General features: G+C 44.5%; 1 protein-coding gene across 1 annotated transcript in view; it reads right to left on the bottom strand.

Annotated features, from left to right (window-relative positions):
• Positions 1–2,668: 2,668 nt before the first annotated feature.
• Positions 2,669–21,635, bottom strand: part of prrc2b (proline-rich coiled-coil 2B) — a 31,225-nt gene continuing 12,258 nt past the window's right edge. Inside the window, exons 9-31 of the mRNA XM_080017624.1 lie at positions 21,275–21,438; positions 20,011–20,104; positions 18,417–18,585; positions 17,323–17,689; positions 16,617–16,807; positions 15,938–16,136; positions 15,632–15,836; positions 13,323–15,344; positions 12,693–12,856; positions 12,261–12,376; positions 11,988–12,129; positions 11,719–11,792; positions 11,211–11,498; positions 9,172–9,273; positions 8,833–9,025; positions 8,605–8,702; positions 8,302–8,429; positions 7,539–7,779; positions 7,134–7,301; positions 5,593–5,669; positions 5,359–5,440; positions 3,805–4,014; positions 2,669–3,266 (exon numbers count right to left, since the gene is read on the bottom strand). Coding sequence (XP_079873750.1) covers positions 3,117–3,266; positions 3,805–4,014; positions 5,359–5,440; positions 5,593–5,669; positions 7,134–7,301; positions 7,539–7,779; positions 8,302–8,429; positions 8,605–8,702; positions 8,833–9,025; positions 9,172–9,273; positions 11,211–11,498; positions 11,719–11,792; positions 11,988–12,129; positions 12,261–12,376; positions 12,693–12,856; positions 13,323–15,344; positions 15,632–15,836; positions 15,938–16,136; positions 16,617–16,807; positions 17,323–17,689; positions 18,417–18,585; positions 20,011–20,104; positions 21,275–21,438 — 5,644 coding nt within the window. The 3' untranslated portion in view covers positions 2,669–3,116. The remainder of the gene's footprint in view (positions 3,267–3,804; positions 4,015–5,358; positions 5,441–5,592; positions 5,670–7,133; positions 7,302–7,538; positions 7,780–8,301; positions 8,430–8,604; positions 8,703–8,832; positions 9,026–9,171; positions 9,274–11,210; positions 11,499–11,718; positions 11,793–11,987; positions 12,130–12,260; positions 12,377–12,692; positions 12,857–13,322; positions 15,345–15,631; positions 15,837–15,937; positions 16,137–16,616; positions 16,808–17,322; positions 17,690–18,416; positions 18,586–20,010; positions 20,105–21,274; positions 21,439–21,635) is intronic.

Below are 21,635 nucleotides of genomic sequence, written 5' to 3'. Positions count from 1 at the left end.
GCCCCGTCTCCAAAAAAAAACAAAAAAAAACTCAGGAATTTGACACCATGACGTCATCTTACGCCCCTGCCTTTTGAAGTGGGTTTCTATTCATCACTATTCAGAAAGTGTGTGTGTGTGTGTGTGTGTATTTTTTTTTTTAACTTATTATTTAAATACATTTATTTGAGCTTAAATTTCTTTTTCCATTGAAAGCAAAAAAGATTACTTGCCATTTGGGCCAAAATAGCTGATATTTTATGACTTTGTAATGGCTGATGTGTGATCTGAGCTGCTGGGACACTCTTTCCCTGTTGTTGAAAGTTCATTGGAGGGGAAATCAAAGCATAAAATCCTGATCAACAGCTTGTATTTAAAAAAAGAAAGAAAAACAAACAAAAAAAAAAAAGTATTGAGACAACATCCTTCCACTGGATATTCGTTTGCGCTTCGCAAGTCCGAAGTGCCCACGGCGCTTGTTGCAGATAAACCAGTTCATGTCTTCGGATCGCTTTCTGATGTGCACGGGAAGGCATCGTTCTCATTCAACACTTTAAACAGAACTTTAAAGTAAAATAAATGGAAAAATTGTCCAAGTATTTAATCCTTATTCCATTTCTTTTTTTTTTTTTTAAATGCCGAATACAGACGTTGCTTCCCCTGTTGAACAACGTGAACCATTTCTCACGGTAGGAACGTCTCTTCGGGGCACAGAGTGAAAATTCAGAATCAACAGTAGATTTGCAAAATCACCACCGCTTTATTTCTTTTAATAAGCTCTTTTGAACAAGGAAAGGGCAAGTAATGACCAAATATTTGAAAGGATAAAGATCCGGTAGAACAGACTTGCTGGATCAGCTCTAGAAAGCACTGGTCCTGTGACAAAATGAAATATGCATCTTAAAAGTACAAAAAAAAAAAAAAAAAAAAAAAAAAGGGGGAAAAATAAACAAAACCAAAAAAAGGTAGGGCAAACATTTTGGTGCGGGTACATTGAGTAGCATCAGGAACCTCTGCCGTAAGGGATAGTAGAGGCTAAAAAAAACACCAGGAGCCAAAATAAACATAATATGTGAGAGCAGTTAAAACTGCGCACATTAGTGACCTTTTAAACATCCACTTGACTAGTGATACAATATCTAAAATAAAGCATGTTTTTTGTTTTTTTTGTTTTTCTTTTTAAGCCTCCCCTTACTGACCGAGGTTGACTGTACAATTAAGTATGCATATACAGATATACAAGTGAAACGTTGCCGTAAAGAGAAATCAGAACATTTTTGTAGTGTCATGGAGCGTTACAGTAAGCAGTAACATTTATAACCAGTTATGATATTGGCAAAGTGAGGCAAAGTGTCCATTACAAAAAATAAAAAATAAAACTGAGTAAAAAGGATGGTGCCAACAACTTCACATTTTAAAATAGAATGGAAAAAATAATAATTCCTTCGTAGTCCACTGGAACTGCAGCGCTCACAAAATGCTCAAGCCAAATATCGCACAATATTTCAAACAAGCGACGACGAACGCTCCTGCTGCGATGATCAACTTCGGGAAAGAAGCAAAGTAGTTTTGGACCCTGATTGTAATTATAATTAGGCTGCATTTATTGCTCGAGCATTGATTGATCCAGTGACGTCGCGACCGTTCCAAATGACCCCGCCTTTCATTTGAGCTGGATTCAAAAAGGAATTGCAAGAGAATGTTTTTTTTTTTTTTGTTTTTTTTCGGGAGCCCTACCGGAGGAAAAAACAAAACAAAAACAAAAACAAAAAAAAAAAAAAAAAAAAAAAAAAAAGGAAACAGCAAAACACACCCTAGGCCAAGGGATGCATCATCTTTTAGTAAATGTCCGTCTAACAGTTACTTAGACCCCGTTGCAACCAAAACAAAAAGGCAATAAGGAAAGCAAATATTTCAATCGATTTTCTGGCTTGGGGGGGGTCGGTCAGGTTGAGGTGGTTTACAGCAATTCTAAATGCAGCCCCCCCGTTCCCCACCAAAACTACAGAGCAAGCCCAACATTTTGGTTGATCAAAAATCCACACACACACACACACACGGAGGCAGCATGTACACCCACTTCAGGTAAAGTCTTGAGTTGTCGCTAGGTCCCGAGTTAAGAGTCCTGTAAGTGTAACACATGGTGAGCGTGTCGCATGCACACGCCGGGGTCGAATGCCGGTGACGTTTCCCATGGAAGCAATATGGTTATTCTCAAATGTCCCCCCCCCCCCGCTTGAGGTTAACATGAAAGGGCAAGCGGACGAAAACCGAAAAGCGAGGAGCACGACTTCCAGGGGGGGGGGGGAGAAGAAAGAAAAAACATAAAATAAAATAAAAGTTATTTTCTACCCAATCTACACAGTTCCGTCAGTTCATGAGCAGTGTGAAATAAGGTGCCTCTTACGGGTCGGCGCACTTCTTTTCTGCCATGTTTCGCACACAAAACGCTCTCAAAAAGGTTTTGAGATAAGAATTGTCCGTGATTGAATTACAGGAGTCTTTCAAATCAAGTCGAACAAACAGGCGACAATAAACATGAACGCTTTTAAACTCCCATATTTAACTAAAAATGCCAAAGAAAAGTGGAGAAAAAACAAAAGCGCCCCCCCCCCCCCCCCCCCCCCCGCATTCTTGAACGCATGGTACAGACTTGGAGTTCTCGTGGGGTTGTTACGAGTCTGTTTTTCGGGGGCTTCGGGGCAAAGTCCAGCGGGAAGAAGTACACGCAGTTTGGCAAGATGGTGTGGAGAACAAACCCTCTAATCTTTGTTGGCTTCCCCCCCCCCCTCTCTCTCTCTTCCTGCCCTCCACTTCATAGCGATAAACACAAAAACAGAAATATCTTTCCTCTATACTATTATTCTCCTTTAAAAAAAAAAAAGAAAAGAAAAAAAAAAGACATTAAAGTTAATAAATAAAAGAACTTTGAAGAGATCTGCTTTCAAGAGTGTCTATTGTGTCTATGTATATATTTATATATATATTTTTTTTATCTCTATACGTTGTGTTAAGTAATAGTGTCCAGGTCTGACAGTTCCAGAGGGATCGTGTCTGTCAGCGGCCCCTTGGATGAGGTGGAGGCGGTCGGGGTGGTGGTGGCGGCGGCGGCGGCAGGGAGGGTGGAGGTCCCGTTCTCACGCCTTCCCCTCCTCCACTTTGACAGCCTGGGGTTTGATCGCTCCGGTGCGTGCTGGTTTGGCTTGCCCCGCGGAGGAGAGCGGCTCCTGGAGTTTGCTGGTCATTCCGCCGGCCGGCGCCTTGCGCGCGTCCCGCAGGGCGTTACCCTGCGGCAGAGGGAGGCGAGTCGCGTTAGGGGCGGTGGCGAGCGGCAAAGGGCGTTCACGTTATAGGAGGATGCACAACGGAAGGTGAATCTAACACTTCAATACATTCTTACGGCTAATTATACGGCTAAAAGACTGAAACGTTGCCAGTTTCCTTTATGTCCGAAAGGAAGGAAAGTGGTTAGGAAGTGGTAATAATAAACAATATAGAATAAATAATAATTTCCTTTATTTAAAAACACACAACTTGCTGAATTAAATAATTAATAATTTGCGAGAAAATGGAATTGAAGAACCCGCAAACCGCCTGGAACGGGTAAAACCAGCATAATCACCGTCTTTCAGTGCGCTTAGGATTTACAATTTGCACAGATCAAATCTAACGCGGGAACTGCATTCACTGCATGCCAGACGATCGAAAAGCAAGCGCCAACCCTTTACATCGACAGGAAAACATGCAACATCCACAATTCATTTGCATTCAATGGTAAAAAAAGAAATAAGATTAAATTACCTATATTTACAGTGGGTGGCTCACCTTCATGCCATCCTCCGGCCCTTTCCCCGTGGGCTCGGGGGCCGAGGGCGGGGCGGAGTGGTGAGGCTCGCGCCCGGGATGGGGGTAAGGGGGGGAGCGGATGATAACGGTCTTGTTGACCTGCATGACGGGCCTCTGGATCGGGGTGGGGAAAGGGCCGGTGGTGGGGGGGCGCATGTGCATCACCATGCTGCCCTGGGGAGGGGGGACCTGGTGGGCAGCGGCGGGGACGGGAAGGTGAAAGGTGAACATGTTGGCCGAGGACAGGAAAAAGGAAAGAAAAAAAAGGGTATAAAATACAGTTGTACAGAACATTTCACATTAGTTTGAAGCCACGTCAACAATGCATGAGGAGGTAAACATTAGTTTCGAAGTTCTACTTTGAAACGCGGCATATTACACCTATCATTCATTATTCACCCCCAACGTAAGGAAACAAATCAAAACTTTCAGTCAAATGATAAATAAGGCAAGGAACTGGATTTAGAAATATATTCTTGTTTAATACGGTTGTGAAATGATGGTTTGACATTCGAAGGCTATTGGAATTGGGGAAAAAATATATAACGTTTGAATCTGAAAATTGACATAAAAAAAAAGTATATGCAGTGTTTCAGCAGAAATTCTTTTTATATAAAAATGTCGAACATACATCCACGTATGTGTGACTCGTCCGCGTCCAAACACAGGCGCAAACAAATAATATATCTATGACTGCCCTCATTTATAATTGCCCATTGAAATGTTAACCCTGTGCATTTTTGTAAGCTTCGCTCTTTTATTCTGTTATTGTGTTGCACACTGACAGGAAAAAATAAAATTAAAATTAAAATTTAAAAAAAGCACTCATCACAGCCTAATTTGTCTGGGCGCCATTCTGTGCCGCTCTGTCCGCCGCTCTTCAGCGTCTGTGTCTCGGCATCCTCGCTGCCAACGTGTGAGTAATGGGAGCACCCAGCGGCGTCACAGGATTTCTGTCAACACCGCGGCCAAAGCAGGCACCAATGACGGCTTTCATCGCCAGAATTACAAGCCGCCCGCCAAGCAGCCTTTACAGATAATTGACCCGGTTTATCTGCAAAGATATTCGGCCGATTAACATCTCGCAAGGGTCTGGATTTAAACATTTCATCCATGTTCTTGAGCCGCGGTACGCGGTCCCAAGCCGCCAAGCCCAGTTGGGGTGTCCTCTAGCGCAGCGGTTCCCAACCAGCTGGGCCGCGGTGTATTTGCCACTGGCCAGTGAGAAGACGGGGGGGGGGGGGGGGGGTTTCCATAAACTATCTGCTCCACAGTAGGAAATGGAGTGAATCATCTAGAATAACATCTAGAATAAAAACGCTGTTTTTATTTGCTTTGTTTGAAGAAAAGATCTCTCTGATCAGCGAAACCCTAACCCTAACCCCCCCCCCCATTTTAAAATTGTAATAGATATTAGAAGTGATTTTTAGCCAATGTTGACAGCCCTACTGTTGCCTTCCCAGTGTTTTTTTTTTTTTTTTAACAAATAACCCAATGTTCCTTTCATGCTGGTGTGTGTTTTTGAATGGCTACCTGCTGGGTGTAATGCGTGGCCAGGGGTCCCACCGGCCCTCCAGGACCAGAGGGCTTCCCACTGGGGCTGGCAGAGCCTGGTCTGAGAGAGAGGGCAGCAGAAAAAAAACAAAACCAAAAAAACACATCAACAGACATTTCCTGCGACACGTCACTGCCTGCCCCCCGCCAAAAAAAAATATTTTGCGGTTAAGAATGTGACATTAAGGACAGAAGGTTTTGAAAGGACGCTACCTGTAGGATCCAGACAGTCCTGGAGAATGACTGGGCTTGTCAGAAAACTGGAACCCTTTCATTTCCATCTGGGAACCCTGAGAGGGCAGAAGAAAAATCAAGATCAAAAGATCAAAATCAAGAAAAATAAATAATCTTAATAAAAACATTTGTTCATGTGGAAGACGCGTGAGGTCATCTCACCAATGTAGCTGTGACAATGCATTCTGTCATAACTTAACTGACCTTGATGTATGAACTAGGGATGCAGCGGTACAGTGGGCTCACTGTTCGGTAGGTTTCACGGTTTTGGGGCCACGGTAACTCTACGGTTTTTGGTATCTTTATATTTAAGGGAAAAAAAAAAAAATGTTAAAGGTGTAAAAAAAAAAAAAAAAAAATATATATATATTTTTTTTTTTAATGGTAATCCGCCATAAATAACTAGTGTAATGCTCAGTGTGTATGTCTGTGGGGGACGGGGGTTCAAGTTCAAGTTGTTATAAGTTGCATAAGTTCATCTGATTATTTTTATATCTCATTTCAAAAACAATAAAAAAATAAAATAAGTACTTTTGTTTTTTGTGTAGAACAAGTATAAACAGTGATTTTTCACAAATGTATAATAATAGTAAATTAACTTATTGTAGTGAAACATCACAGTCAGACCTGCGTGTGTGCCTTTGCTTTGTGAACCTGAAGTAACAGTGGGCGCGCTTCTTTTCTGCCAGGGCACCTCCTGGCGAGGGAGGAGCATAGGATATCTCTTACATAGAGGGGGGATGGACATTCGCCGGCGGCAGGAGACAGCAGTTTAACGAAACAACACAACTTAAAACTGTTAAACTTGACAAAAAACAAAATAAATCTACCAAACAGCCGTTCAAAAGAACCCCTCAAAAGAAGATCGTAGGGGGACACTGCCATCACAGGGGGTTATTTTCCAACTGGCAACCTTGATTGATTGCACTCTTTACTAAAACATTTCTATGTAGTTTTATCTCCTGTTATATGGAGAAGGCTGTGTAGCTGTGCGCAGTTGAAAAAAATATAAATAAATTAGACAAATGCTGTGGCGTGGCCGCAGCAGTGGTTCAATAGGAAGCAGCGCTTGACTGCGCCAACGCTTCTGGACTTCTGCAGTGATACCGCGTATCCAACCGTAGGGGGCGCACCGGACTGTTCGATAACATACCGCGTACCGTTGCATCCCTGGTATGAACACCCACACTTTGTAATAACTTGCCACATTCTTGAATGGAATAGGTCATCGCATTTTGTAATATTACGTGTTGCGGGGGGTTACTACAGTAACATTTTCTCAGGCACTCTGACTTTGCATTTGTGATAGAAGTGACTGCAAAACGGGGCGTTCTTGCACCACGCCTTGTTACCACATCATTACACATGAACATTACATTTCACTGCATATATGTATGAAAGTATGTATATGTACGTGACATTAAAATTCTTGAATCTTGAATTAGTCGGCACTTTCCACACACAGCAGAGCTGAACCGTGGACTGACGACATGAGGTATCGGGCCGCTCGCGGTGCTCACCTCCCGGCTTCCGGGCATGATGGGGGGCTGGGAGCCGGGCGGCAGCATCCTCCGCGGCGCTCCCACCGACAGGTTTTGCCCCTGCTGTAGCTGGATGGACTGGGGAAGGATGAGGTGCTGCTGGGCGGAGCTGTAGCGCAGCTGGGACCCAGGCAGTGGCATCGTCACCTAGAGAGAGAGAGAAGTCTGAATAAGGCAAGTCTGAAAACAGGTGTAGAAGTAGCTGTCCATGACAATGGTCATTTCTAAGAGAAATTCAGAAATTACTGATCACTGATCACTGATTGCACCTATCGGCCAATCAGTAATCCACAGAGACACAGGGTCCTATGTGAAAAGTAAATCAGATTTTTACTTCCAGAACCACAAACTATTGGTTCGTCATTTGCTCGTGCGCGAACTCACCTGGATGAGCTGAGAGTCCATGAGCTGAGAGGAGCCCATGCCGGGGCCTTGGTTCATCTGGCTGTCGTAGACCAGTGGCTGGCTGCCATTCATTGGCTGGTAGTGGGAGCCCGACTGGGACTTGACTATATCTGAAGGCTGCATGCCGGGAAAGGCAGAGTACGGCCCCTTGAGCGGAGCTCCTCCTGACAGCACCATGGGGCTGGCCTGGGAAAGGTTGGGGTGCATGTAAACCTGGGACCTGGTTAAAAAAAAAATAATAATAATAAATAGGGGAAGATGAGAATGTCTGTTCACAGAGGTGAAGTGAATGACGCAAATTATTTTGTCATTATTTTAAAACTCCACAGTCACATAACGTCACAATAAATGGGGAGTTGTTCAAGTATAGAGAAAACTGCAGCCAGAAGAGCCTCATTAGACACATTTTCTCCATTTAACAAGCGTACCTCTATTAAGCTGCTTTATAAGCATACTTACAAGCCCCAGAAGATGGAAAGAAGTATTTTAATATTATATTTTATAATATTTTCTGAGCTATCAGTGCCATTATGTTTTTATTTTATCATTTAGAAAACCACCGCTAAGGACGACATTAAAAGCTAGTCAAACAGAAAATACTGCCGATGACGCCATCCTCCAAATTCCCGCTCAAGTGGGAAGAGAGCTCCCAATTCGGCCAACTAATATTCAGAGAAATGTGAATTATAAAACCCCAATGCGACCAAAGGAAGTCCTGGTAGTTGGGTTATGGGAGCGGTACCTGAAGGGGGGAATAGAGTTGAACATCTCCTGGGATTGAGAGACTGGAAGGCCACCACGGAGCCCAAGCTGGGCCTGGGCCTGGAGGGAGGTGTGCAACGAGATGGGAATCTGCTGTGCTGCCGCTGCCTGGAAGGACGGGGAGGGATTTATTATCACACACACACACACACACACACACACACACACACACACACACACACACACACACACACACACACACACACACACACACACACACACACACACACACACACACACACACACACACACACACACACACACACACACACACACACAGTACCTGCTGGTAGCTCTGTTGCTGGGTCATTGCAGGGGGTACCAAACGTGGCTGGCTTGGAAATACGTGGCCATCCAGATACAGGGGAGGGATGTGGCTACCTACAGAGGGAAGAGAACAACAGCAATCAGCCTAACACTACAGAGCAATGCATCTCAAATCAATAAATAATAATCAATAAAAAGGGCTCACGAATCAACATAGTAAAAGTAAAAAAAGAATATTGTTTACCCTGCATCGACATTGATGGAGCCACGGAGGCCACGGGCATGGGAGGCATGGAAACCCCTCCAAAGGAACTGTAGCTGACCCCGCTAGAGGAGCCCACGCTGCAGGGAGGCTGCACACCGGAGGCCCCTCCACCAGGGGAGCCCTGCTCTGGGAGGGACTGGGAGTTCTCCCAAGCCTTGCGTGCAGACTCCATCTGAAGGAACAACATTTGTGTGCGCATTTAAGGCTTGCGCTCATGATGAACGCTCATTTGGGGGTTTCACCACAGCATCATAAAAGGAGAGAACAACGTCCATTCAACAAGCAGATCGTGCTACCCATCAGGTTTGGGTGCGGTACCTTGAGGGTGAGGTCCGCACTGGGAAAGGAGATGGGGTTGAGGTTGATGCCGGGCTGCAGGTGGTTGGAACGCAGCATGGGGATGCTCTGGTTGAGAGCCGGCTGATGAGACAAAGAAATCAAATTGATATCCATTATGGCTAGATAAAATGCACAAAAACGGGACACTGAGCAAGACTAGCTATTCTTTTTTTATTTTTATTTTTTTAATCATTTTAACAGATACCCTCAGAACATGTGAAATCAATGCAAATAATGACAAATTCACAAATAACATTCACAATAAAATATAACCATTACTTTACTACATTTAGAAGTTCCTCAATTTCTGAAGTACTTGATTGCAACTGAGAAAGCAAATTTCTAATTTTATTCCATAAATTCAATAGTTCTCAATGTAAATGTGATCATTGTTTCATTTACAAGACGTTAGAACACGTGCCAAACTCAAAGCCCCCGGGCCGAATCCGGCCCGCCACGTCATTTTATGTGGCCTGCTAGAGCTTTAAAGGCATACGATTGTCTTAAAATACAAGTCTGTGCTGCTTTACAGCGTACAGTGACCATAAACTACATCTCCCAGAATGCGCAAAATGACGGCATCCTGCCGCTAGATTGCAGTGCTTCCATATCGGCGTTTAACTAAAGCGGTATTCTAACAGGAGTTGAAAAAGATCTACAAATAATCCCAAAATGTCCAATGAGAGAAAAATCGATGCAGAGGGAAGGCAATTTAACGAAAGATGGGAAAGCGAATACGTGTTTGTCCTTCAAGGAGAAAAAGCGGTATGCCTTCTGTGCTATGAGGCGGCTCGGTGATAAAGGAATACAATTTACGTTGGCATTTTGACACCAAACACGGAGCCAAGTACGCTGAATTTAGCCTCCAAGAAAAACATGTCCAAAAATTGTCCAAGAATTATCAAGGCAGACTGCAATCGCAGCAGAATATGTTTACAAAAGCTACAGCCAAAAAGGATGCAGCAGTGAAAGCTTGCTTTATTGTGGCTGAAGAAAACGCCCGAGCTTCCAAGTGTCTTTCAGAGGGTGCATTTTTGAAGCGATGCACGCTAGAAAGGTATGTGAGCAGGTGTGCCCCGACTGGATAGATAAAAAAAAAATGTCAGTCTGTCAAGAAACACGATCGCAGACCGAGTAAAGGAACTAGGAGACACTCGGACGACACTGCTGGCCGAAGAGACACGCAGTTACCTGGCTTTACAGCGCGTCTGTCCATTTTTATAAGGAGGCGTGAAAGCAGACTTCACTGTCAGTGAGGAGCTCTTGGGTGGAGCTGCCACGCATGGGACGACGTGAGCAAAAAAAACTAAAATCCCCCTGGGGAAAGTGGGCGGGGCTAACAACCCATGGCGCACCTGCAATGTGTGTTTACTGTCATCAAAACCATCTGTCATTAGTTGGACGCATGCCCTCTGCAGCCACTTGTTTTTGTAAAATGCCACATCTGTCAGACAATTGCTGTTCCAGTTTTCCTGGACTTGATTAACTGAAAAACTCTTATGTTGTTTATGTTTTCTGTGTAAATGTTGTTTGGTTCAATGTTTGATTGAGACGCAAACACCATCAAGACATTTACCAAGATTTAATATCTTCTAATAGTTTTAATAGCCAGAACTTCTACTCTGTGAGTTAACTACTTGAGGTAAGTTTCATTTAGGAGGATTTGAATGTATATTTAATACAACACAGGCAATTAATAACATTACATAATTCTAGAACCCAGAATCGCGATTATGGCGACGCCCATTGCGGCTGCCTGTGTGAGCGCCTTGGGTCGATTACGCACATTTTAGTATTTTTTGTATTTTTAGAGCTTATTGTGCGTAATTACCAGGTGTCATGACATTTCACTGCATATATGTACGACCATATGTATATGACAAATAATGTCTTGAACACGTTTGCCCCGGGTGAAAATGAGTTTGACGCTCCTGAGTTAGAATGATCAATAATAACACTAAAAATAAAATACAATTGTTACAAAGAGATAAAGACTCAAATAACACTGAGACGCTTACATTGATGGCGAGTGCATCCTGGAGCTTGTTGACGGGGTTGGACACAGGCACTGCATTGGACCCCGGCGGGAGGCTGAAGTCTGAGTCCTTGGCGCTGACTCCAAACTCGATGGGCGGCACCGGCAGCACCGTGTCCACGTGGAGGTCCACGCCGTTGACTGGCGTGATGGGGCCGCCCTCCAGCCGATCCACACCCTCCGAGCCCTTCCTGTGCTTCAGAGAACGCTCATTGCCGATAGGCCCCGGCTTGTGCTGCTCCTTGTTCTGCTCGGGGCCGGCGTCAGAGTCCTGGCGAGGGCAAGAGAGGAGACTCATTTCGGATTGCTGACACTGCATTACTTTACTGTGATGCAGCCTTAAAAGACAACTTTTAACTTTATCACGATAAGCAAAATCCTAGACGATAGAGTCTAATACCACGATATCGATTATTGTAACAATATATGGCCCAGTCCTAATACAAAGTATGGTCACAGTTCAGGTGGATGTTTCGGGGGCTCCATCTTACCTCAGAGTTGGGCTCACTCCCAGCATACGACACCTGTTTAGTCCACGAGTCTCCTGAAGACTGAACTGACAGCGCTGCAGGAAACAACCATAAGAAGAAGGTGCACATGTTGCAAGGTATTGAAAAGACAATTTGTTAACAACGGACAATACTCTGAAAGTGTTCAAAATCGCTCAACTAGCGCTGAATGATATTGGATAAATATGTGATGTGAGGAAACCTGACCAACGATATCAGGGCAACAGTGTAAACCCGAATCTCAGTCTCACCTGAGCTGTTGGTCTCCCAGATCTCCGTGCCGAGGTTGTTTGAAGACAGTGCCTCCTCTGGCTGTTCCATGTTCATGTTCCCCTGTTTCTTAGCAAAGCGTGGGGGCATCTTGGAGGTGATTGTCCTATTCTTTACTGGAATCTAACAGAAGCACATACAGGTTTAAAAAAAAAAAAAAAAAAAATTATTAATAATAATAAAAAAAAGGGACTTAACACTTTCTTTTCTTGGACGAGAATGAAGCAAGTCAAGCGAGGAAAGGTTTGGCTTACCGCCGTCCCCTGCTCTTTCCTCCTCCTATCATCGTCCTGCGGGCGCCTCTGCTTTTTGGATAAAGCGTCCTGGTAGGGATCTGGACTTGAGACAGGGCCACCTGGATCACCCTCAACTGGGGAAAACAATAAGAGTTATATTTGCACACTTGCGCCAACATGTAGAGCAGTGGTTCTCCATGTGGGATGTGGGGAACCACTGGGGTCCAGAAAAAGGTCCCAGGGGGCCCCTAGCGGAATTAATTATTGGAATTAAAATCAGTTACTGGGGGCGGATCTAATTATGTTGTTCCCAGAGACCAAATCGTATGAAAAAGGCGTCTGTGGCCCAATGTGTATCAAATTAAGGGTCTTTCATATGAAAAAGGATGAGAAAAACTGATTCCAAGTAAAATAAGACTGCCAAACATATCAATTAAATCTATGACTTACTGGGGTAGTTGTTGATATCATACTGTGACAAGGTTTCAGCCATGTCTGACTTGACAGAGCCTGACTTGAGCTCCTTGTCCAGCTTCTTTCCTGACGGGTCGCTGGGTTCCCTCTCCTCCGGCTGCTCTACACTGTAGACTGGACAGGACTCTTCAGGAGTCCTGCTGAAGAGGCCATAAGGAAGGAAAACCAAATTTTTAGCTGTCGGTGCTAAAACCTTTTCTATAGCCTCCGTACCAAACTATGCATTTTAAACAGAAGGGGCGGAACAGTTTGATACAATTGCTATTTATACAGAATAAACAATTATTAGAATGATGGATTTTAAACAAAGAAAGAACCAACTCTTCAATCATTTTATAAACACCTTGTAGTTTTGTGATCAAAATCAAGTGAAACTACTTGGTATTCAGCATTGTGTATTTGGCTCAAGAGTCCTGGAATGTGAGTTCGGTATAGAATTTTATGTTGTTAATCATCAATATTTTCCCAAAACATAAACCTATTGCTATGTGTGAGTGAAGCATTTTTATCATCAGCTTGACGGCAGATGGTCATCTTTATTTACAGCAGTATTCCACATCAGGCTACAATAATTTGCAGGGGAAGGGCTACTTGTGCACAACTCACCTCTTGCATGGACCTCCACCATTCTGCCAACCATCACTCCTATTATTTGAGGGTGCATGGGGATTATCAGCGCAGCGTGTCATCTTGCCCCCTTCCAGCAGCGTTGGCTCCCCCTTTCTATTCTGCCTCTCAACCAGGGGCCGCTGGCTAGAGAAGCTCCTCTTAGAAAGTTCTCTCTTCTCTGGCTCGCTGTGTCCAGAGTCCGAGGGAACGTCTCCATGACCCTGTTGAGGTCCTCCGCCGCCTCGTTTCTCCCTCCAGTCTCCAAAATCACTGTTATCGGAGCCCGTCTCCCAGTCCTCTGCCTGGCCATGCTGGCTCGGGCGAACGCCAGAGTAATGGCTGCTGGGCCAGCCGTCCTCTCCACTACCCTTAGGGCGACTGGGCCAGGGGTTTCCAAATTCCCCCCCGTTGATGTACTGGTCGCCGTTCCACTGACCAGAGCCGGGCTCATTCTCCTGACGAAGACGGCGGAAACGTGGGGGTTTATCCTGGCGGGGTGGGCGACGCCTTCTCAGGGCCTGCCTATCGGGGTTTTCGTTATCTAGGTAGTATTCCCCTTCACGTTCTTCTGTGCCATTTTCCATGAATGAACCCGTGAACTTGGTGGCATACTTCAGGGTTTCACGGTCAGTCAGAGGTCTGCGTGAGTAGGTAGTCTCCGCTCCTGGGGCGTAGCCGTTTTCTTGCATGGGACCCCCGCCACCGCTCAATTGAGAACCCCGGCCTCTCCATGTGGCAATATCCCTGGGGCCGCCGAAGCCACGGCTGTAACCGCCGGTGGTGTTAAGTCTGGGAGGCAACGTACGACTTCCAAAACCCCGACTGGCCTTGGCCTTGGCCTCACTTGCCGCCAGGTCATCTGTATACACCTTGTTGGACCTCCAAGAGTCACGGTCGGCTTTACGGACCTCTGGGTCTGTGTAACTCTCTCCATTTTCGGAGCCCTTCTGGCGGCGTCTTTTAGGCAGTTCTTCATACTCCGAGGCCTCGCTCAACGTCTCACTGACATTACGCCTACGCGGCTTCCCTCTCTGGATATCTTCATCTTTGATAAAGTCTCTGGGCAGTCCCCGGCCTCTGGCTGGCCGCGGGTCCACAGCAGCACTGCTGTGATTATTTTTGTTGTAGCCGCCACGGAGGCTCTCTCCGGCTTTGCCGCCTCTTCCGCCTCCTCTGGAGCTGAACTCCCTGAAGCCTCGACCACGCCCTCTGCCCGTCCCTCTCACTCCGGCAAAGGCCTGCTCCTCATCAATAAATATCCAGTTGTTCCGTCTGGGAAGCTGGGAGTCCCCGTTTTCCGTGTCGTCTCTGGATACTGGACTCTTGCCAACGTCCCAGCTGTTCTCCTTTGCAGAGTCCTCGGTCTGGGTGCTTATTGCTCTCTCTGGTTTGGCTGGAGGTGGTGGCTGGTGCTGCTTCTCATCTGGTTGCTTCTCGACCGCAGGTGAGGCCGAGCGCCTGTTATTGATGAGCTGGTTGTCTTTCTTCAAGTCGTACACGTTGGTGAGGACTTCTTTTTCGAGGCGGTAAGGAACCGTTTTCTCTTCGGGTTCAGGTTTAGGCTTCTCGTTCTCCTTGTCCTCCACTTTGAGGGCCTTAAGTACTGGTTTTTTGATGGGGCCGGTCCTGCGAGTCATCGTACGCCCGCTAGTTTCAGAAGGCTGGCTTAAACTACTGCTAGAACTGGAGCCAGCCTCCGTCCACTGGCCTTGGACAGCAGAAGCTGCTCCCTCCTTAGTCTGGCCTCCATCTCTTCTCCAATTGTCCTTGGAGCTGTCAAAGGCCTGATCGTGAGGTTCCGGGCCTTCTTTCAAGTGCTTGTCTCTCTGGTCCGGTTTGTGGTAGTCGCCGTCTGCATGCTGGGAGTGGTTTTGAGCGGTTGTGAGCAAGCCCTGGTCGTGGTGTTGGTTGTCTCTGTTATGGTGGTAGCCCTGGTGAGGGAGGTCCTCCGCAGGGTGATCTAGGCACTCGTTGGTCCTCTCTTCGTAAGAGCTCTGTTGCGAGCAGGCAATGTCCCCTCTGGGAATGAAAGTGACGAAAACAGTTAAAAAACAAAGGTAATGAATTGTGTTTGAAACATATCCTACTTCTGGAAAATGTTGTTCAAAATTGTGAACACACCAACGTGACAATATTTTCAAATTACATTAAGTCATTTAGCTGTTTGACGCCTCTGTCAAACAATTACAATAAGCTGTATATCACAGTCACAGCCAGCTAAATCTTCCATAGGAATGAGTAATGTTATTAGAGAGCGAGATTTCATTTTGGTATTATTTTATCATTTTTTTACATCACTGACTGACCTGTCATCTTGTTGTCCACTGTCTGAACTTTCATGCTGTCTCTGGTAGGGTGGTGTAAAACTACGCAGAGGGTAGCCATCTTGGTTCCACATGGGGTAAGGTTCAGTGGAAGGAGCCCGTCTCTCTGGGTGTAGGCTTTGGTGGCAGCCGTCATCAGAACCAGGGCTGTTCAGGTGGTCTTGATGCATCATGGGTTTCATCATTCCTGTGACCATAAGATAATTGTATTTTGTTGGGCAATCGGGACGTCAAGGAAGATATCTCTCATATTTGCAATTATAAATAAAAATATTATCGAGTTTTCACCTGAAGAGTGGACAGAATTTGGGTAGTAGTCAACCGGAGATCGGCCTTGGGTCATGCGGGGGTCCATGAAAGGGGGCATCATCATCCAGCGAGGGTCAAATCCAAGCACATGTGGTGGGTAGTAGCCGCGCTGGGGATGGGTGGAGCCAGAGGTGGTGGAGTGCCCCGACTGCCAGTGCTGCATCTTGTATACTTGCTCCTGCAGATGAGGTAGACAGTGGGAAGTGGAATTGTCAGATAACCACCTGTATAACTTTCGCCTCAGTAGACTACTATAGGGCGTGCGCTGAAAAATACAAACCATCATCTGCCCGTAATGGTACCAATCTGGCCCAGGGCAGGGAAATAACTACTCCATTGCACCATTCCTCAGAACATTATCTGAGCTCACCTTCAGTGACTTGTTTTTTTGTTTTTTTTAACAGTTATAGTTACACCAGTAACACACACTTTTTATTTTAAGAATAAATTAAAAGTCGTTGATTGAGCTTGAGACTTTAGATTGAGTTGCAAGTTTATCCATTGACTTTTTTTCGGCCTTGCCGAGTGCAGCGGTGATCGTGGTGATGGAAAACGCCTGCCCTCCTGATCTCTGGGAAGGCATTTTCTCACATGCGGGCACTAATCCACTGAGGCAAGAGGACGCCAGGGGCTTGCAGGGGCATAAGCTGGCGCTTACCTGCTGCTGGTGGTGCTGCGGCTGCTTCTGGAAGCGGGGCGGGGCCGGCTTGGAGGGGTGACGTGCTCCGCCTTCAACCAATGAGGCGGAGGTCTCTTGTGCATCATCGTCATTGCCACGGTAGGGACTGAAGCCTGGTTCATCACGATATTCGTAGCCCGGGGAGTGATCTGGAGGGCAGTCGCTGGAATCTGTGGGATAGAGAGATGTTTTCATTCTGGCTTTATAAAAAAAAAAAAAAAAAAAAAAAAAAAAAAAAGAATTCACAAGTTTCAATGTTCAATGTCTCAGTTGTTCCTTTCCAATATTTACTCATGAGAAAGATTCACTGAGATTTGTTTACTAGGACTGGGTTAAAAAATAATAATAATAATAAAATACTCTGAAACAATAGAAGACATTTCTGAATCATTTTTAAAATTGTAATATTGATATTTTCTTCAGAATTTATGCAACCATTTTGCACTTAAATTTAATACCATCATAGTCCAAAATTAATTTAAATGTTTTTATTAGGCTGAACTTGTTCTGTAAACTATTTTTGTAATGACTATCAGTTTACTGATAAGTTGGAAGCAATTCTCCATTTTGTATCAAATGTCAATGTACAATTGCATCCTAAGCCATCTCATTTATATCAGATTGAGTCGATATTCAATCAAATTGTGACCCTTTGCATCAAAACTTATCCAGCCTTTTTGTCTACCTTTTATGTTGTACTGCCAGTTGTCTTGGTGGGGTTTGCTCTGCTCCCTGTTTGGTGACATGACTTGCTCTTTGCTTTCTCCATCTTTCTGGCCCTCGTCCGTCCTTGATATCTGTCGTTCAGTTTTTCCGAACTTTTCGTCCAGCTTTTTCAGCTTTTCTGCGCAGGCGGCGAGCCTCTCTTCGCGGGCGCGCCTTTCCTCCTCCTCCCTGCGCCTGCGGGCCCTCTCCACCGCCTCGGACAGCTCAGGTGACACAAACTTAGCCCTAGGTGGAGCCTGAGTCAGACCTGGTCGCTGGTGTTCATCCTGGTCGTCCAGGTACTCGTTCTGATGGGCAATGGCCAACCCCAAGCTCTTCTGCTGGGCCTGGCAACAGAACAGAGTTAGAACAGTGTTTAGAATCTGAGGAAAAATCTGTTAGGCAATGTATTCACTGTGATTTATTACAGAATAAGGGGGGGGGTCTAAAAATGTTGAACAGGACACTACTAAAAAAGGCTAACAAATGGTTTACTCAGCCAAAACAACGCTACTATGAATAGTTGCTGCGTAGCAGTTGGCTGAAGCTATTCCTCTCAATACTGGATCAATTTAAATTATTTTAATTGGAAAGTCTTGGGTTCAAAGCCACTGGCGGTTTCCTTTGAGAGAAATAAATTTAAAACGCAGATTCAAGCAACGCTGCACTTAAAAACGACATAAAACCACGTTTGTTCAGGAAAAGTGAACGTGCCATTTTAAATTTATAGCTTATTTTTGACTTGGGGGAAAAAAAACCCTCTACTATGAACACAAACTAGAAAAAAAGTGCCAAGTTGTTTTAGTAGCCATGCAAAAAAGGTGTCGTCCGTCACTATGGTTACTGCAAGGTTATTTCACAATGCTGTTGTAAATGAGGACAAATATCGAACGCATAGGCTCTAGTTTTGCTACTTATTTTTATAACAGAGCAATTAAATGCAATATGTGGATTTCTCAAATCGAATCCCATCTCTATAAATCAGATCATGACATCTATAAAAATTTGTAATCTTTAGAGATACGTTACAAGTTTAATTAGATATGTAATAAGTGATCGACTTGGTGCAGTTACCTGGGCTTCTACAGAGGTGTATCTTCCGTTGGTTTTCTTCGTGGGGTCCTGGTGTTTCTGGTGGTGGGCGTAGCTGTCCTCGAGAACGTCGTGGAGGTACGCTCCCTCGTTAGAGCTAATGGATGACTGGCGTTCACGCTGGCCCCCTCTCTCCCGCTCCCACTCAGTCCTGGAAACACAAACAAAAAAGCCATTAAGGAAGGCATCCGTATATTTTAATTAGGGGTGTTACGATTCCGATTCAACACCTGACCGAAATGAGCGATCGTTTTCCAAGTCGGAAATCCCAATCAGGTTCGCGATTCTCCCTGAATTTTTGAGGCTTATAGTCTCGGACATGGCCACCACAAACGGGGAGGTCAAGATGCACCCGTAAACATATGCAATGTGCGCTGGGATTGTGCGTGGCCCTCCGGAGTTGGCGAATCCGAAACCGACTTGGGAGTTTGGAGAGCTGCGGTTGGCTGCGGAGGGTCAGCTGCGCCGCAACCCCTTAACGCACACTGCACCTCCCACCTGGCCCTAGGACTGCAGGAACGAAATTCAAATATAATTCAAACATTACAAAAAAATTAAAAAAAAATTTGATATATGTTTGTTAAATTTGTTGCACAGTGAACACACAGAGGGACACATTCCCAGTAGCTGTGTGCCAAGTCCGCGTCGGCGGAGACGCGCGACACGCAGACACTGTGTATACAAGGGTGAGGGCGCCTTTGACCAAAACGTTCAGTAATTCCAAAGATGTGGCAATGAAAGTGGGAAACAAACCAGACCATCACCAACGGAATGTCCTCTAGTGCAGAAGTTCCCAACCACTGGCTCGTGGACCACGCTGGGCCGCGGGGTACTTGCCAGCTGACCATAAGAACATGGCACGCCTTTTTCCCCCAGAGTGCTCTGATCAGAGCTGCAGGTCGTAATTTTCCTTTTACTACCAGTCAGTTCCCCTCTACCAATAATACCATCCGTTTTCCGCGATTATTTTGGTGAGCAGCTGAAAATGTAACTCAAAGTACTATAACTCAAAGTAGTGTAATAAGTAACATTCTTTATTATTATAAAGTCTATGTTTGTAAAGGCTCTTAACTGTTTAGGTGTGTTGTTTAAATATTCTAATATTTGTTATTATTCATAATTTTAAACAAGTGTTTTTCTTTACAAATCAAGACTCGATAGTCGAACAATGGTATAGCCATTCGTTATTCATTGAACATGCTGAAAAAAAATACATATGTTTAAATTGAATTGTGGATTCGGAAAATCGTGACACCCCTAATCTTAATGTATCAAAATACAATCTATGAGAAACATTACACTAAAGAGCAGAGGTGGAAAAGAAAAAAAGAATTCCACTCCGGGATTTTGATTCAACCGTGCAGATTTGCCATCTAGTGCCAAACCAGAGGTTCAAATGAAGAGTGGAATCAGCTGGATCAGCGCACAGAGAGAGCGAAAAAATGGCAGGACTTCCTTTCTGAACCCGGAATCTTCCACCACTGCTAAAGAAACACCTTGAATGAAAGAGCTTTTTTTTGGCCATTACCATGAGAGCTCTTAGAACATTGTTAGAGCAGTAGGAAATTTATCTTACCACAGTTTGTTCTTCTCACTGGAACGATGTTCCAATCCATCCTCATCGTCACTGAACTTAAGCTTCTCACCATAATCAACTTCTTCATGAAGTCCTGTAAAAGATGAAGTACAGCTCTAGTATGTCAACATAGTGTGGTTATCACACAAAACCTCAATGTCACTTGTATGCACAAACATACGATTCGATCGCATTCTATCTAGCTTCATATTAAAGTCATTAAAGTATAACAGGTCATAACAAAAAAATAAATATCAATATTTCAGAGTTGATTATATGCAATCAGGGAAGAAGGCTCTGTATTTTTTAATTTTTTGTAACAAATAGTTGCCGGCTTTTGTCAACTTTGCAAAAAAATAAAATTAAAAAATAAATAAAAAATGGGGAGTATCAGCAAATATTTTGACGGCGGCCTGATCGTTTATTTTCATGCCATTTTATGTAAAAAGAAAAAAGGGAATCTTTATCTTTTAAGCTTATGGAGGTACAGTGAATTAGAGTAGTGAATTTAGAAAGTAACTCCATTATGGTTTCCATCAGGGGTCTCAAACTACCGGCCCATGGGCCACATCCATACCTCCACGCCCCAAATTCATTTAAAAATGATAATGCTAAATTAATCCACACAATTTTACTTGCGTGGTTGAAACAGATTAAAATGGAATTTGACAGGACACGACCCCCTATGATAAGACAATCTGGCCCTTTGCCACAAGGTCATTGATTTTGAGACCCTTGGTTTAAATGCTGGAGTTTTAAAGGCTGCTTGTACTGTTTCCACAATTAAAAAACGTTATGCTATATTGAATCCAATAAACTTTCATAGGGGTGCAGTGTACACAGTGTGCAGCCCCAAGATTCAAAAGTAGACCCTTGTATAAAAAACTCAAGTCTGTTGGAGAGCTGATCAATTTGAAACACTCCTCACAGCCATCATCAATTCTTTTAAAACAAAATGAAAAAGATTTTGCGCATTTTTAACCAAATTTCAATACATTGAGCAGAGAGTGAGCCAGTGGCGTAAAAGAGAACAGAAAAGCAAACTACACGGGGGCAGGACTCACTGTCATCACATCAACTACCAGTATGTCTAAAAATGTATGGCTTAATTTCACTAGAATTGAAGCATTTTTTGGGGATATCTACATTTTCCCCTTCCCTGCCAGGCTTTTCATCCCCCCCGTTCCAGGAAAACGCACAATAGAATAGAAAATCCAAGGAAAAATGCAGAAGAGGCTGCCAACTCTGGTAAGAGACGACTGACCTGCCCATCCATCCTCGCAGTTGGTGTCCAAATCATCGAGATTCTTCAGGTCATCTGGGTTGACGATTGCAGGCCTCGGGGGTCTGTCGCCCGGCCGGCGGATGGGCTGGGAAGAGAGGCGAGTCGAGGCTCGGACAAAACGGTTCTCCCTCCGCACGTCTCCGCTGTGAACACGCAAAGAATGAGATGAGGCTCCAAGTTCCACATAACGACACAAATAGGCCTCGATTCAAACAAAACTATAAACAAAACTTCCTTTTTAAAGTATATTTTTTGGGCATTTTTTGCCTTTATTATAAAGTGCAGTGAAGAGAGAGAGTAAATATTTGGGTAGAGAGAGGAGGACATTCTGCAGACTCCA

This window comes from Zeus faber (genome assembly GCF_960531495.2).
Source record: "Zeus faber genome assembly, chromosome: 17".
NCBI classification, from domain to species: domain Eukaryota; kingdom Metazoa; phylum Chordata; class Actinopteri; order Zeiformes; family Zeidae; genus Zeus; species Zeus faber.
This window is presented reverse-complemented; position numbering and strand designations above follow the sequence as displayed.